The 17,931-nt window shown below is 39.1% G+C and overlaps 1 protein-coding gene across 1 annotated transcript in view; it reads right to left on the bottom strand.

The window, feature by feature from the left end:
• astn1 (astrotactin 1) overlaps positions 1 to 17,931 on the bottom strand; it is a 395,016-nt gene that overhangs the window by 304,054 nt on the left and 73,031 nt on the right. The window contains exon 2 of the mRNA XM_062428582.1: positions 17,291 to 17,472. Coding sequence (XP_062284566.1) covers positions 17,291 to 17,472 — 182 coding nt within the window. The remainder of the gene's footprint in view (positions 1 to 17,290; positions 17,473 to 17,931) is intronic.

Below are 17,931 nucleotides of genomic sequence, written 5' to 3'. Positions count from 1 at the left end.
ATGTAGTTTTAGCGGGATATCAAGAGTGACATTTCGAGCCTCTTGCTCTTCTTCAGACTAAAACAAAATGTGTAGTATCTAAAATAGATGAAGGCCCAGTTAACCTGACAGTCACATGATATGCGTCAATCCCATTCCCTATTTACAGGTGTACATATAAGTGTAAGGAAGATAATGCAACACATAATTATATAAGATAAACAAAAACAGAAAAATATATGTAATGATAATGACATGTCTATATACACACACACACACACACCCACACACACACACACACACACACACACACACACACACACACACACACACACACACACACACACACACACACACACACACAAATAAGACTCCCAGAACATCAGGCCTGATGTTTTGCTATTGTGCTCTGGAGGTCTACGTCATTCTTGATATCCCATTATACTACGGCTGCATTGGGAGCTACAGTGTGTGAACTTTCTTCTGCCTTTTACAGTTTTACCATTAAATAAATAAAAGAACTTGAACTTTACTAATTGTTATGCAATCAATTTACTCTGGTCCCAGTCGGGCACAGTGGCGGTCCTTTCCCTTTTTCCAGAATATACAGTATTCATTCTGTCCTCTGGCCAAAGCAAAATCTGTGAAAAATCAGTGATGTTGCCTTGTACTCCACCCTCCAGAAGTACAAAGTAGTGTCACATCCACTCCAGTCTTGGCAGTGCTTCCCTACACTTCCCCTATCAGCACATTTAAAAACAACAGGAATCAATACATCGGTTATTTCTATGTAGAGTTGTAATTAAAAAGAGATCCAGAGCTTGTAGCCGACAGCAACTGGGTCACAACACACTATGCCACCTGTATCTCTATAAGACGTCTTCAGGCTCTAACAGGATGTTAAACTGCACTTTTTCCTTCTGTTCCTATTATTTATAACACATTATTCTCAAGTTAAAGTGTGTTTTATTGTATGACACATGGTGAAAAAGGGTTTCATGTGGTTTTAATAGTTGTTCATATGGTCAAATTTAAATAAAAATAGGTGAAACTAAAGTTCAAGAATGTTCAAATTTGTTATATGAGCGTGTCAGTTCTTTGCTATCAAAGCATACAGTGGATTAATCTCAGCGCTGCCACTGCTTCATTCAACCCCGACTAAACAAGAAGAAGATGTCAAATGTCAAGTACCTCAAATGGTTCTGAATCAAATCTCCCTCAGTGACAAATGTAATTCAAACCCATCAACCTGCATTAGCGCCCATGTGGAGTGGGGGCTAAAACAGGCGGTATGGAGAAAAAACTGCTTCATATCAGGCATTACTTGGAATCAAAGTGAGGACTAAGTGGGCTGTGTCCTCTTATAGAGCCAATAAAACCCAACCACACATCAAAGCGTGCCAGCGCTCCAACCCCATAATCCACTTACTAACGGATGAGGATGATGTTATAATGGCACCAGTGCACCCCGTGACTTACACTCCCTGCCATGTAAGTCCTGAATGGGAGAGAGAAGACATGGCCTTTCTCAAGTCTGACAGAGCGTGGGCATGGTATTAGAGGCGAGCTATCAATCTGTCACTTAGTCTCTGGATGCGAGGCATTAAGATGCAGGACGGCGGAAATATCTCGACTATCTGACAGCGACGAGATAGCGAAAAGGAAGTTTCTTGCATCGGACAGAAAGTTGATCAGAGGCACTGATTGAATTTGATGTCGAGTTAATGATGGACATTGACGGTTTTCATTCACCGAAACCTTCCGCGCATTGGTTACCGCACCAACTTGAATCAACAGTTAAAGCCTTTGCCCCATTGAATACCTCCAATGAGATGAAACTTGAATTGTGAGGATTATTACAGAGAGGCTTTACGATCCGGTCCTGATTTTGACATTGAACAAATGTTGAAAGTCACAACCCCCATTTCACAGCCGTCATACGAGGGTCTCTCCACTGGAAATGAGTATTAATGACCGAAATGGTTGAAACCATTTGATTCAATTTGGTGCATTTAATAAAGGCTAATATACGACATGAATCCATGATAGTGTTTAAGTTTGTGTGGTGAGAAGGCATCACTGTAATACCTTGAATTGCATTCATCATGTAAACATGTATTGTGCTGGGAGTTAAATGAAATAGGGTGAATGGAGGGTGTCCATTAAACACTTGGAGCTGGTTCTTCCTTGTCCTTGCATGTCCAACTGTCTTTGGCAAGATACTGGATTCCAAATTGGTGTGTAATTGTGTTTATGTGTGCGTGAATGAGTGAATGACCATTAGAAACATTTAAGTGCTTTAGATAAGAAAGCTCTACATCACTCTTGATGAGTATGACTAGAAAAGTGCGATATAATTGCAGCCTATGGACCATTTATATGAAATCATGGTTTTATTCCAGAGTCAGATGTTTTTCAGAGTTTTTAAATTTCTTTTAAAGTGTTGTCAATTAGCGACAGCTCAGTAAATTTGTCGACGACAGTTGTCATTATAGCTGTTGGAATTCATGGTCAGCGGTTTGAACAGTAGCTTGCTACAGCTCGTTAAGACACTATTAATTGTGTAAGTTATTTAAATTGAGGCTCTTGAGAATGAAAAATTGCATCGTTGGACCGATGCCTTTAAAGCCACAATGTGTGCTGTATTTTTTCTGATTACAGCACCTTTAAATTATTATATTTTTTGACGTTTTAGTCAAAAAATGAAATCAGCTGCAGATTTATTTATTTTTTTAAACTGAAGCTACCAATCAACCTATTTGCTACACAAGCCCGGGCATGTTGAGATTGCAACATACATTTACCCATTACACAAGTGTCCTCTTGTTAACCACCATGCTGCTGCCTTTTGTGTCTTAGGTGTAACTTTTTCTTTTAATTACAATAAGGGACAATGACTGATCCTGCCCATGGTATCGCATTCCGTTGGACAGTTTGTGGTAATGTGCCAAAAATTGGCCTTGCAAATGTTTTATAAGGATGGAAATTCATTCAGCAGTGCAGCGTTGGGTCCTTACAACACTGTTAATCCCAGTGTTTTATAGTGATGGAAATTCATTCAATGTGTTTATAGGCCTCAACGGTATTTGCCATGTGCTTTACTGAGAATTAGTGAATTTAAACATAAAGTTATTTGTTTACAAAATTGACAGGGTGACGTTAAAGCATCAGGTGTAATATAACACACTGGCAGCAGTCAGTTCCAATCCACTCACTGCCTTTGTAATTCTAAAGAGGTTTTGAGGCACTAAAATTGTGAGCATTTACATGCACAGAAGGACCCATCTATTGGCCGTGCTGCCATTAAGGTCTTATTGGGGTTAAACTCCTGATGTGCCCCTCTGACACGCTGAGATTGAGTATCCCCGCTGTAATGAATAAACCAGTTAACAGAATATTGCTGTTAACCTGTGATATTGTGTCCGTGGAACAGCTCGGCGTTAAAGTGGCACGAAAAGGTCCGTCCTCCAACTGTCTCTTTCCTCCTTCTCCGATCGAGTGACGGTTACTTCCCACAAGGAAAAAAATTATAATAATGGCACCGGTTTTAATAGAGAGACTGTTTTCCTGCTTTGTTTTTTTGCTGATGTCAAAATGTACCCAAAGCGATACAAACTGGAGGATGCACAAACAGCAAAATTGAAATATGAAAGCAGGATGATTTTCTCATTATCCAATAAGCTCTTTAACATTGGAAGAAACCACTCAAGCAAGCCAGAATATTCATATTGAGTAAATACTAATAGTTATAATAGAAAAAAGTCACCACCTTCTTAAAAAAGCAACAATTTCCAGGGTTTTTTTGTTTGAAGTATTGGACAAGAGGAGCTTTGCCTGGCAATTAGGGGGCGAGTGTGAAAAATAGCAAAACTCAAATGATTTAACAGACGAGGCATGTAAAATCACAACACAACAACAACATTATACAATAACAACAACAACAGCAGTCAGTCTTGAGTCTAACCAAGTACTTCGCTACATTACAAATTAGCACTGGAGCTCACGAGTCCTCCCGAGACGCTCCGCTCTCAAACCACAGAGGTGGAGAATTAACAAGTAGCATATGGCTACCAAATAAATCGAGAAAACAGTAGAAAACGCTGCGAGGCTTAATGCTGAGTTATGATGTTTACATGTGTAAAGTATAAGGAAGGATAAGTGCATTAATAACAGGGTTCTCTGTTTATGTCACTGTAGGGATTAAATTCCCACTAGAGCCAGGCTAAATCTATACAGTCACATGGATTATGTTAAATTTGTAGCTGGATTATAGCAACCATTAAAAACAACAATGCAAACATCTCCAATTTACTGTTCTTATAAACTATTCTATTGATAAAAACGCAATTAAAATTCCACTAGATTTAAAGGGGCGTTTCCACATGAGTTAACACTGGATTATAGTTGTAGGAGGTGTGGGTGATGCAGCATTCTTGGCATTACACCCCACTCTTTCCCTGTCTCTTTCACTTACTACATCTTTTGTTTTAATTACTGTGAGCAGTGCAAGCTTTATAGATAATGTAGAGTGTCTTTAATAGTATCACCAATAGAATGTTGTGTGTATTTATCTGTTGAGACAGGAAGGGTTGGACCAGACAGTCTCTCCAACATGGACAAACTACCAATGTTCACATGTTGTTTTCAATCAACAGTAGCACTTAAATGTGCTATTGTTGCACCAGTGTGGTAACCTTGATGATTAAAGTTTATTCTAAGGGCCTACAACCGTCAGGGGCCCTAAAAAATATTAGGATAGCGTGTTATTTGTTTGTTTTTATTAACTTATAATTATCAAAAGACATTAATAAATTACTTCATTTACAATGTACTCTGTAGAGTCTACTGTAGAGGTGTGGTTACAGCAATTGCGCATGGTTGGTGTGGCCTGTGTGTGGCGGTGGTGGGGCCCAATGTGATATCTTTTCACGGGGCCCCAAAATCCCTAGTGGCACCCCTGCATGCATGTACAAGGAAGTCTGTATATGTATGTGTGTATTTTCACTGCATTGTTGGATGTTTCGTGTTTATTATGTACATTGGGATCTATTGAATGACTAATGGAAGAAGGGTAGGTGTTATAAAGCAAATGCTTCAGCCTACACCTTTTCAGTCAGAAACTGATTTATTTATTTATTTATTCTTACTTTAGTTTTTCCCTTCTGGCTTGTCACTAGTTCTGACTTTTTTTTTTTCTTTCTTTCTTTCTTTCTTTAGTTGTTGTTCTTGTTGGTTTGTCTTTTTTGTTAACCACTTATTTCTGCATTTCTGCACGTCCACACTGTGTAGTGATGACATGTATTTGCACTGTGAATACTGTTGCTAATTGCTTGCTTAATTGCTGTATTAGTTCATTTATTTATTCATTTATGTTTTTTATTGTGCTGTATTCACTCAGTGATACACTTAATCACATAAAAAAAAGGATTGTCATTGCTGTGTGATAGGAGATGTAAGTGCAGAATGCATGAAATGAAAGCGATGACAATAAATTAAGTATGAGGGAAAAAAAGGAATTGGATAATTTTGCTGATTTCCTCCATCATCCATGATGCTATCCACAGTGAAATAGCCAAGCAATTACATAACATATACGGATATATAAATGGAGTGACTAAAAGAGTGTACATATATTGTATTATACAACATTTTCCTCTATTTTCATATAGTTAATGTTGGTCTTGTTACTGCTCTCTGTGTTGTATGTTTTTGCTTTGTATTGTACTGCATTAGCTTTGTCTGTCAAAGCACTTTGTAAAGGGTTTTTAAAAGGTGCTATAAAAATAAAATTATTATTATTATTGTATAGTATAACATGTATATGTATCATATGCATATAAATATATAATATTCTGAAAAAAAATACATCCTGTCAAGATGTAATTTGCAATCTGTAAGGACTCCATGCTGCTCTATTTGTGTTATATCTAATATAATATGTACTACTGTGCAATATAATATAATTATTCTGCAAAACTACATGCTATACCATCATAAACTGCACAGTCTAACAGAAACTACTTTTATTGTGCACATATTTCCTTATTTTAATCCATTAATTCCAATTAGGTGAAGTTATTTTCTCTTTCATGCTGAAAATTTGCTTTACACCTCCGCTTAAATTACATTTTCCCTTTAATCTCGCCGTATATGTGTCTACATGCTATACTCCACACTCGGCTGCTTTCTCTTTTATGCGTGTGTGTATTGTCGTATTCGGAATATTCACAATATCACTTGGCACGAATGTTCGAGCGACTTCCGTTCCTAAAGTTTCATCTGCACAAATCCAAAAACTCATTTTTAGACTCGTTCAGGTGTGACTAATTCATTTGGTGGCAGTGAATGAGAGGTGGCAATCCACCATGTTTCTGCAAATGCTCTGAAAATTAGAAATTGTATGGTCGAACGCAAGGAAAATAATAGCTTCGCTGTTGTGCATGAAACCTTATGATATTCAATTACCATTAGTACAGGGAATGGTGATGATTATTGAGTCCTTGGGTTCAGATAAGATGGAATGTGTTGTCCCGAGGAACGGAATGTCATGCAAATGGAGGCGATAATAAAAGAATCTTTTCTGCACATATCTGGACTCTTTTATCAGCTTTCTTTTTTTATTCCATCTTTAATACTGTTACGTCTAATGTCCTAATAATCTCTGGGTTATGTAGAATTTCTCTGGTAGGATTGATATACAGGACCAGAAGTGGGTATTTATGTTGAATGGAATGGCTTTTAAATCTCTAAATGCATATGTTTAGACATGTTTTCTAACATATTGTGTGTATATATATATATTGTATATCCATGTCTGCTGTGCACAAGCATGTATTTGTTTTATTGAAAGGGTCACTACATGATAGATTTCTTCAGATTTACATTTATGGATTACATAAAAGGTGACAGTGGGAAGATGAGCCTTTGTTTTTAAATGGCTTTAGTGTCCATGAAGCTGAATATTATCAGGCAGTTAAAGCAGCAGCTGGAGAACTGACTGAAGCTTCATCAACACTAATATGAGTTCATTTTAAATCTGAAATCAAAAGTAGCATCTCATGTGTAATCCTTGAAGCACCCTGCAGTATAAACGCTGTTATGTAACATTACTAAATAATGTGATCATGTATGAGGTGAGATCAACGGCTTCAAAAATCACATTCTATCATAATTATAGTGACTATCTAACTGTGATTGTCACAACTGTCTAAGAGCTATGAGAGCAATGATGTGATTGGCTGAGAGAGTCTTTAATAATACCTTACACCCACTGATCTACATTCACCTTCACTCACGCGTTGTATTGCTGCACATAAATTAAACAAAATATCAGTTGTGCATGGAGACGTTCACACAGTCCGTGCGCCTAAGACAATGGAGTGCAACGGATGCTTTTGCACCCCCATAGAACTCGGCCTGTTGTGCCATCGTAATTCAAAGTCTACATTTACGCCCGTCCAGAGCTTTTTCGAACTACAACAAACTCAACAGCCTTTTCAAAAATCTCTGTATTTACAAATTCAACAGTAGTGTGGCGCTAGACGTAAACATAGCAAAACTAATGAGTTTTCATATGACAACATATTAGTGTGGCCTCACATAGTCAAAGATGCTTCTACATTTTGTGTTGTTGTTTTTTTCCTCCTTTCTTTCAGCCAGGATTCTGTGTAAAGGGAAATTAAACTGAGGCTAAAAGTCCATGGTTCACTTTCTTTCATCATGAGGCCATGCATGTGTGTGTGAGGTCCTCCACATTTGCAAAGAGACAATACACTAACCCACCAGCATGTAACATTTCAGCTCCTGTGCAACCCTTATTTATTAAAAGCATGCCGTCTGCTTTATAAGACGCTGGCTCTCTCTAAAATCCCAACAGAGAGCGGAAATTATTTGTTGCTGACGCCATATCGAGTCGGACTGATTTTTTTTCCTGCGTGCTCACTGAGACACGGCTTGAAGTGCGACACAGACTCAGGAACAAAAGGAACCACATTAATAAGAAGAATTATAGTGGATATCACAGACCTACTTAGGTCCTCTGACCTCCTGCTTATCTCACACTACTCTGAATCTAAAAATAATTAGTTACTCCATTCTACTTTGAGTGGACTATGTTTGTCTAGTGTGGGCTTTATTAATACATGTGGAGATAGTTGCAATATGTATGTGCTGTGAGAACAATGGTGCATTTATGTCAGCTCAGCTAACAGGAAAGCTTCATTACTTATTTTAGTACAACCAATAAAAAAAGAAATCACTCACTATATTCTATTCTTTTTATTTATTTTTTAAATCTTGAAAAACAGTAAAAGGTTAAAATCCCACTTGGGGACTGTGAGCAAGCTGAAAACACAAACTTTAAATGGTATTACTTCACAGCGTCAGCGTGGTGACCTGTTACAAAACAATAGGCCTTTTTCATAGAAGACATTTTGACATGTCACACAGGGACAGTGCAGGAGTAAATAATACAATGAATGGATGAATTCCATTTAGCTGCTTCATATTCTGGGTCCTGATATCGTGCATGCTGCCTCATGATGTTTAGAAACAGAGACATTGTTAATATTATTAGTAACACCTGTGCTGTTCCTACTATGACAAGTCAAATGTCTCCATTCATTAAGAGTAGTGTTGTTGTCTATCTGATTTATGTAAGTATAGTATTCACTCTCACATGTTTCACCTTGTTTTGGTCTCCATTTACTCCTGAGCAAAAATATCTGGCTCTTTAGCTGCGAAATGCTCCACTATGTTCACCAGTTAGTCACTAACTTTGTGCTGGTTTGACTCGGTTTGAATCAACCAGTCAGCCCAGCACAGGAAGTATCTGCATCTCCATTACAATATGGCTACCTGCTTGAAGGTGTCTTTAACTGATGGTGGGTTTGACTTGAGTTGAAAAGCAGCAGGTTGTATATGCGTATATATGTACGCCGCAGCTGTGAGTCGTGCTCAAAGTCATTGCTGTAAAACAGTGGATAAACACATTTCATTTCCTATAAGTTCTCCACAATAAAAGTCTTCCCTCAGTTTGCCGGTTGAAAGCTTTTAATATAAAGCAGCAGCAGTGACAGGAAAAGTTTTCATCAGCAGTAACTTAACGTGGCTCCGATACGGCTGAAAGCGGTCTGGAAACAGTCAAATAAAGCAGCTATCTGAAAGTACTAACGGACACTCAGGAGAGAAGCTAAACTTCAGACCACAAAGATTCAGTTAGAAGCTGCAAAAGTTCTGAGAACTGAACACTTTTAAAAACATCTTCCTCTGGTCTCCAGAACAGATATGAGAGTCCAATCTTGCAACAAACACTTCTTTTAACGGCAAACACATGGAGAAGAGGTGGGGCAGCCATACTTTGGCCCAACTTCACAGATGGTCCATCTCTGGCCTCGTGTTTAAACTGTTAATGGAAACATAAATCAATGTGTTCCAATCCTAAAAATTCAAAATCAATCCTTTGAAATATCCTCTACAAAGCTGAGGGGAATTGCAGAGTGTGGTAATACACAAACACACACATTGCCTATCTATCTATAAATACACGTGTATTGCATTTGTCACTACAAGCACTCTGCTTGGTTCCCAGCCTCTGAATAGCTGCTCAACTCACCAACTTGTTGAGGCAACCAATCTGAACTTTGTAGGGCTGATACATCATCTGTCAACATAGCAAGCTAGTTCATCAGCTAGCTTCATCCACGAAATACGATGACACAAAAATACACAAAACTGTGGTTGAGAGCTAACCAGCAGAGCTTGCTTAATGGTCATTGTAAGTCTACTTTTGGAAATAAGTCTTCAATCTGCACATTTCTCAGATTTCTTCAGTTTTGTATGAAAAAAGTCAACTGCCCCCAGACAAAAAGACGTTGGTAGGACTGAAACGGTACAACCCTGCCCTCACTGTCACAAGAAAGCACTCAACATGACACAATGGCTCAATGTACAAAGTGAAACTAAATGGAAATCCACTCTGGTTATCAGGATAACTACAACTGACCTTCTTCACATATCACAATCAATTATTTATGTTAAAAATACTGATGAGTGAAGTTTAAATAGAAGAAAGTCTCCTTTTTTGCTACTAAAATAGCGATTTTCATTAGTTGTTGTTGAAAAAGCAAACCATGGTGCTGTGTTGCCTGCATCAGAGATACAGCAGCTCTACAAACAGACCAGGCTTTTGGGCAGCGTGCCTTCCTCACAGCCCATGAGGGGAGCTGGAGGGAGGGTACGGGGGGGGAGGGGGAAGCTATGGATCGGTTTGTCTCGCTCGGCAGGCTTTTCAAAAACACGCCATGCTGTGATGCTCAGAGAGCTGCTCTGGAGGCCGGGATTCAAGTGAGGCTACTGCTTTACAAGTGGTCTGGGCAGCATTGATTTAAGGTTTATACGATCAATGTTATCAACGCCGGTTTTAGCAGGGTCACCGCATGAATGTCAATATCGCATGAGCTGAGCTGTGTCGCAACGGCCTTCCCTGTCCTCCTGTAAATGCTTAAATATTAGTGTGTGAATCCCTGTCTCTCTTAGTAATGCTACTCCCACTTTTGAAAAATCACTGGAAGATTATGAAATTATGAATTGGGAGATGAAATGTCTTTCCAGTAAGGTCCTTCTGGACTTGACTGTCATGTCAAGAAATCCTGATTCAATCTTTTAAATTGTGTTTGCAATCTGCATTTAAGCTGATTCTCATGTTTCGGTGTGAGTGCATTTTAACTTGAAAAATCTGTTTCAGGCCAAAGAAAAAGGACATTCTAACAAATGAGGTATATAGGAGGTATGTTAGAGGTGTGGTAATGTCCTGGTAGAGAGGGTTTTGAAATAGCATGTACTGTAGTTAGATTAAAGTGATTTAAGATAAGGAAAATGACTTAGGGCCCTTTGTACTTGCCACAGTAAAAGGAGTTTACTCGGGATATAAACATTCACAGCACTCAGACATAAATATGAATCTGGTAGCTATATTTCTAATAAAATAAAAGGGCACGGTAGTATTTACTGTTTGCGAAGCCCAGAGAGGACACACAATAGCATAAATCCTGTTGCTTTTTGCCAGCAAGCTTTTGGACTTTAGGTTTGTCTCTGGCTTCATGGAATAAAGAGGATAAACATCATCATTCATTTCTTCCTCTTGTCATTTGTCAACGCTACGAAAACTTTAGCTTCAGCTTGTGTTGTAAACCAAACGAGGTTTTTCATTTAAATCCATATTTCCACAATATGTTGAAACTGTCAATCCTACACAATCATTTTTTGATAAGAGATCACAAATATTAACTCAGTAATATGAATTAGTAATGATAACGACTTAACTAAATGCTACATGAAATGATTGATACTATGTTCTAACACTAGATGGCACACCTAATCACATTGCTAATGTTGACAAAATAAGAAAAAAGATTGTTGTCATCACTATGTAGCTTATAGCATGCCATTCTTTTATATAATGTCTGTACGTTTTATTTTCAACATTAAGGTTGAGAAGTCCTCTCTACACGATAAAAAAGTGGTTGAATGTATTTTTATTGAGCTGAAAAATACTGGATGGATACTGGGGTTTTTTTTTCTTTGTTCTTTATCTTCCTTTTCCTTTTTTTAACCCAGCAATTCTACCAAAAGCATATAAAGCACATGAGCTCATTGTCCTTATGATAGCTACAGCTCTAACAGTGTATCACTTACACACCAAGTCATAGACATGTTCAGATATGATGCAAATTAGGAGCATATAAACATATTTTTAGGACAATGGACACATATACTAATATCTACTTCTTCTATGACGCTTCTTGTTGAGTATTTAAACCTACAGTTTGTGTGTGTGTGTGTGTGTGTGTGTGTGTGTGTGTGTGTGTGTGTGTGTGTGTGTGTGTGTGTGTGTGTCGAAGTTTCTAACTCAGCCAGAACATAGCAGACAGAAACAAAGGAGCAAGCCTGGCAGTGTTTGCAGTTAACATCAGACACCATACGGCTCTGACAGACTCGACTGCTCTTCACCTTTTGGGTTGAGCGGGCACAGTGAGGGGCTTTTTTTCTTTCACACTACTGATCCTCAGCAAACTTGTACCTCAAGGGCTTCCACACAGCTGAGGTAAACCAAATCTGCCCATATTGCCATATATATGTGTGTATATATATATAGTAAAAATGAACAATGGCTGTGGCTTTGTGTTTTGTGCTGCCACGCCTGTGGCATTTATGACTGCAGTGAATGCAGACAAGTGGGATTTCTGTATTTTTGTGCATTATCAGTGTACATTCTGCTCTCTATTTATTGGATAACTCTGTCATTTGATTTCTGTTTTATTTTCTTATTTATTTTTATATAGGTTTCACTATGGTGCCTGCACAAATTACAAAAAGTTGTTTTATGGCCTCTGAGGGGAAAAAAACACATCAAATCTAGCTTGAAAAAACATGTTTTATATAAGTGATTCAGTTTGGTTTAGATGCCTTCATACTATATGTGATGATTGGATTGATCCATCTAGGCCCTGTGGCAAAACAGCAGCTGATTAAAATTTCCAAATTAAAAAGGGGGGAATTGTGTATGACGATAATACACCGGAGCTTAAATGTCTCAAAAGATAGACCCGTCATGCCACATTGAATATCCGATACCGCCTTAAATAAATAGCGTTTGTATTGGTCTTTATGAGAGTCGGGGTTTACTTCGTGGCTGTCTCTGCCTGTAGGGTTAAAGCTGGAGTTGAGGACGTGCGTTTGAACTGACAGTGTCTCACCCGCCGTCGGTACAGACAAACACAAGGTTAGTCATCTATTATGGATGAGCAGCGGCGGCCGCAGGAGGACACCGTGGTCACCTTGTTGGATGTGAACGCACGGGGGAGAAGCTTTGAACCCTGCGTGAGGGAGACTTCGACTTTACAGAGCACTTCAAAAAGGAGCATTTTGAAGGGAGAGGATTCACTTCTTGGATCAAATTTGGATATCCTCTTCACTTCTGCATTAAAAAAAAAAATCTTTTAAGTGAGTGAAAATAAATGAAATACTCAGGTAAGATTACAGTCTGGCTGGTGTAGCAGGCAACATTTGCTTTTCTGGCCTCAGACCTCAAGCTTGGTGCAGTTCATTGAACCTGATTCCCCTTTAGTATCGGGCCCATGATAAGACTGGCTTGTCTTCAAGCCTAAAAACGCTGGAGTCCAGACTCATCCATTAGGCATAAACAGTGTCGTGATGGGCACGGTGGCCAGGCAATGAACTGTGGCTGATTAGACGTTCTGCTTCCTGGCCGAGGTGACCTGGCCAGCATGTGCAGACCTGGGACCAGTTCAACTCCATTTCATGTGTTTGATAAAAAAAACATGCTGTAAGGACACAAACCCCTGAGACAAATATTACAGAAAAGGTAGGATGTGTCTTTTAACACTATAAGACAAGTTTTTCATTTGCACCATTTTTTTTAACCAAAAGTAACACTGAATGCTCCTGTAAATGTCAAATGGTGTAACCACAAAAGAATGATAAATATTCAATATTGTATCACCTACAGTGTATTTAAGTGGACTTATACAGATAATTACTTCATTTAAATAACAATGTAAATGGTTCCTGATCTCCATGATTCCCCAGATTAAATGTAATATTTAGAACAATTGTATTCCATTACCTTTATTTAATATAAAAAGTTATAATGTAAGATCATGTTATTATGCCAAACTAGTTGATATGGTGTTATATTGAGAATTTAGTGTTTTTAAGCAAGTTGAATTATTTGGTACAAAGTTTTTATGGTTACACCACTTAGACATTTTTGCCATAATCCTCTAATATATTCTCTCAAAATTAATTAAAAGCAGACATTTTTTAGCTGGGTCCACAAAAAACTGAAACTGAAACCGAATATTGACAAATAAAGATGTTGCCTTGGGTTTTGGGATATCATCAGATTAATTAATAACAAAATGTATCATTAGTTTTAGCCTTAATATTTTCTAACATGACAGAACAAACAGCTCCCAATGACTGATGCTTTGCTTTTCTGGCACTAGCTCTATTAATGTCATGAATTGTCATTATTTAAGCTTTCTTAATAGCTTTTATGGGGTACCACTATAAAAGAAGAACTCGGCAAGTAAATAGCTAGAATCTGGTGTCCAGAGTTCAGCTACCTCACCTGAACCCAATGACTTCCAACAATGTACTGAGCATTATTTGGGGTTGTGTAAAGCTTCAGGCACCGGCCAGGTTTCTCTACGACATTGGTTTCATGTGATTTTGCTGAGACTTAAAACAATTAAGACATTCATCGCTGCACCCCACCTGTGCCTCCAAAGACAGACAATAGAAAGGGGTCCAGTGACAGGTGTGCCCTCGAGCTAAAAAGCCTGTAAAGCAGCCTTCGCGGGACCCTTTTTGTATCCACAAGGTGCTGAACAAGTGACACGGCTTTGGATTTATAGGTCGGGGCCTCCAGCCGGGTGGCAAGCTGCAGCGGGGCTTGGGCGGCGCAGCGGCAACACCGCTTCCATCTGTTGTCACGGTCTGCTCATATCTGCATGCTAATCCTTCTCTACCCGCACCTTTGTGGGAAGAAAAAAAAAAAAAAAAAAAACACCCTGGTGGCTGCGCTGCCGCCGTTCTTTCAGGATGAGGAATTAACAGAACAGGGAGCACAAAGACACAGACCTGAGGTTGATGGAATGTGAAATGCAGATAGAGAAGGGGAGGTAAAAAAAAAGAAGAAAAAAGAAAAAAAGAAAAAAAGAGTGAGATTAGAGGAAAATCAAAGAGGTAAGAAGCAGAACCTCCACACCGGCTCTCTCATTTCCACATAACGAATGTTGTCACCGTTCGAACCCGGTCGCCCGCCGGATCGGCTCGATGTCGGCTAATGCATGCAGAACATGTAGAGGACTGTCAAGGTCAGTTATTTGTCATTATCTCAAGGTCTCAAGGTCGTTGACATTCAGCTGGGGCGTCGGGAGTGCGGCTCCCTGCCTCCGCTCAAGCAGATGTAGCTCCTGGCAAAAAGTCTTCTGGAGCTGACTAATCATTTGTGTACGCAGCCATAATGTGCTTTCAATGTCTGAAAATACATATCATCCATCAAAGCACGATTGTAATGTCTTTGGGCTGGAAAAAGGGCACTGGGAGTAGGTGTGGCGTACAGTATCTAAGATCTAATAAATATACATTTCCTCAGGCAAGAGGAGGAAGCTGTGAGATCCGAAGATTCATTTCCTACTCTGCCGACGTAGCAGATAAGGTTTGATGCAGCGCAGGCATGCAAAAATCTACACTCTGCAACCAAATTTGGAACTTTGGACACAGAAAGGGTAAAAGTACAGATCCGTTTTTGAAGTTTTCGGCCTACGCTTTAACACAACAGCCAACGTGACTATATTATAAATACACACCTGTGAGCACATTACATCAGTATTACTGCGTCAAACTAATAGTTTCACTATGTCAGATTAGGTTAAGTTTGATGTACTGGGTGGGTTAGGACTGGATGGGTGGTGTTGGTTGTTCTTTTCCCCACCTGTTTTGTGTTTCCTTAATTAAGTTCTGCCCTCCGATAACTTGATCACTTTGTTAATTAATTGTCCATGCTTTCTTTTTATTGATAAAGTAGATTTTCACTTGACCTTTTATTGTGATTGTTATTTGTCCTGGTTTTGTTTAACACTCTATAACATCACTGTTACTCCACTCATCCCCTTTATTTCTAAATTTGGGGACGTAACTGTCAAAATGAATGAGAGAGACAATCTTAATGTTATATTCATGTTCATATTTTTGTTATTTTGTACTCTCCACATATTTTGACAAGTTGTATTTGCGTGCTTGCTCATGGGGGAATGTTGGATCTCCTTAAATTAAATTAAAGAGTACAGTCTAGACCTGTTCTGTGTGTAAGTGCCTTGAGATAACTTTGGTTGTGATTTGGTGCTATAAAAATAAAACTGAATTGAATTATTTTGATACATTGGCAGCAATGTTCTCAAAACGTTCATGCCAATAAAGCCCATTAAATTGATACAGAAGCGCTGTAAACAGTCAAGAAACAAAGTTGGGGCCCATAACCGGACTATGTGGTATGTTTGTTGTTCTTAGACATGTTGTGCCGAGAGAGGTCCGACTATTTATTTTACATCAATCACCAAAAATGGAGCTAAAGACTCTCAATCAGTTTTATTGCACTGTGAACAATGGGAAAGGGAACCCTATAGCGCAGTGGTCTCCGACCCTGCTCCTGGAGAGCTTCTGCCCTGCATGTTTTAGGTATCTCCCCACTCTAACACACCTGATTCTAATTATTAGTTCATTATCAAGCAGCTGAAGCTTGTCAAGGTTTTGATAACGAGTTAATTACTAGTATCAGTTGTGTTAGAGTTGGGAGATTTCTAAAACATGCAGGGCATTAGCTCTCCAGGAGCAGGGTTGGACACCACTCCTGTAGTGTCAGTGGTTCTGTTGGTCTATGTGTGGGGTTTAACTGGTACATCAATGATCCACCGATCAGCCGGTCCTGGTGTCTGTTGAAAGATCCCACAGTTTATCACTAGCAACAATGTTTTTGTTGATGTAGTGAAAAAACTTTGCAGAGAAGGACGTGACAAACCATCCCAGCATCGAGCCCCGCATCACTCCTAACAACACTTTGCCGTTCTGAAAATCACTGTAAACCACGGCCTCTTGGGGCTTATCCCTTTATTGAACATGTCAGCGCCCTGTGGCAGCAGGCTAGAGAGCACGCCACACGCTCAATATGCGTTCAATATAAACAACTCAGGCTGGGAGGTGACAGTGGCAGGGTTTTGCTTTAAAAAAAAACAACTGAAATATCATAGAAATTATGGGGGGCGAGGTTGAGCTATTAAAGCAGAGAGAGAGAGATGTTTTGTAAATGAGACGCTATTAGTAGCAGTAAAAAAAGAAAAGGCTGTTGTTCCATGACAGACGTTTGCAGGATTTATCTGCTCCCCCAAAAAAAACCTTTACTCTGATAAAAGTATGAAGTCAGCCGTTTGTTTGAAATACACAGGGTAACAAAAACAAGAGGGAGATAAAGTGAATGTCGTCTTATCACAGAGATGATATCTGTGAGGGTGTTTAAGCTTTGGGGAGAATAACTCAACCACAATTAAAAAACAGTCCATATTTAAATCCATCTTTATAAAATAAGAGAAAAGCAATTTCTTTAATTTATTGTTTTCATTTTGCAAATTAAAGATTTTTTTTGTGTGCCTACGTGTCAAAAGAAAAGCTGAACTATTTCCTTTTTGTAGCTGCTTTGTGTAAAAACCAGCCTCAGAACGTAGAGTTTTACCATGACGGAGATATGCAGGATACGGAGCTCCTCCTTTGCCGAATCGTTGGCCGGATCATCGGTGGGTTCTGGGAGGTTCAGGCTGCCGTCCTGGTGGTGGATGTGGAAGAGCAGAGTGCCGTTCTCCAGCCACTGCTGCCTCCATCGGACCAGAGGGATGTCCTCCGAGTTCCCGGAGATCTCTGTCAGACACAAGAGACGGATGAAGAGGATTAAAAAAAACCACAACACATTTACCAGAAACCATTTCCAACATCATGAAGAGGATCCACTTAACTTTGAGCTCTTAAGCAGCAAATAGAGATGGTTTAGCTTCAGTCATTATGATTTAAAACCAGACAGACACTAAATAACACACAGCCAATCAGTGTGGTCAATCCTTCCAGTCAAATCGTCCACTTTTTTACTGGTAATGTAACTCAGGACAGATGCAGCCCAACACCTGTCCTAAATACCTAGAACACCAACCTGAAGTCCAAGGACAATAATGAAATTTAGAGGTCCAAAATCACAGTTTCTCATTTAAACAGTAATGTCTCATTGGATCATTTAAGTCAAAAGTAGGTATAGAAAAGTCTCTAATGTTCCTGGAAACAAGAGTCTGCCTTTGAGGTTCTCTGTATCTTATTCTCACGTGATTC

This window comes from Scomber scombrus, chromosome 11, assembly GCF_963691925.1.
Source record: "Scomber scombrus chromosome 11, fScoSco1.1, whole genome shotgun sequence".
Lineage (NCBI taxonomy): Eukaryota > Metazoa > Chordata > Actinopteri > Scombriformes > Scombridae > Scomber > Scomber scombrus.
This window is presented reverse-complemented; position numbering and strand designations above follow the sequence as displayed.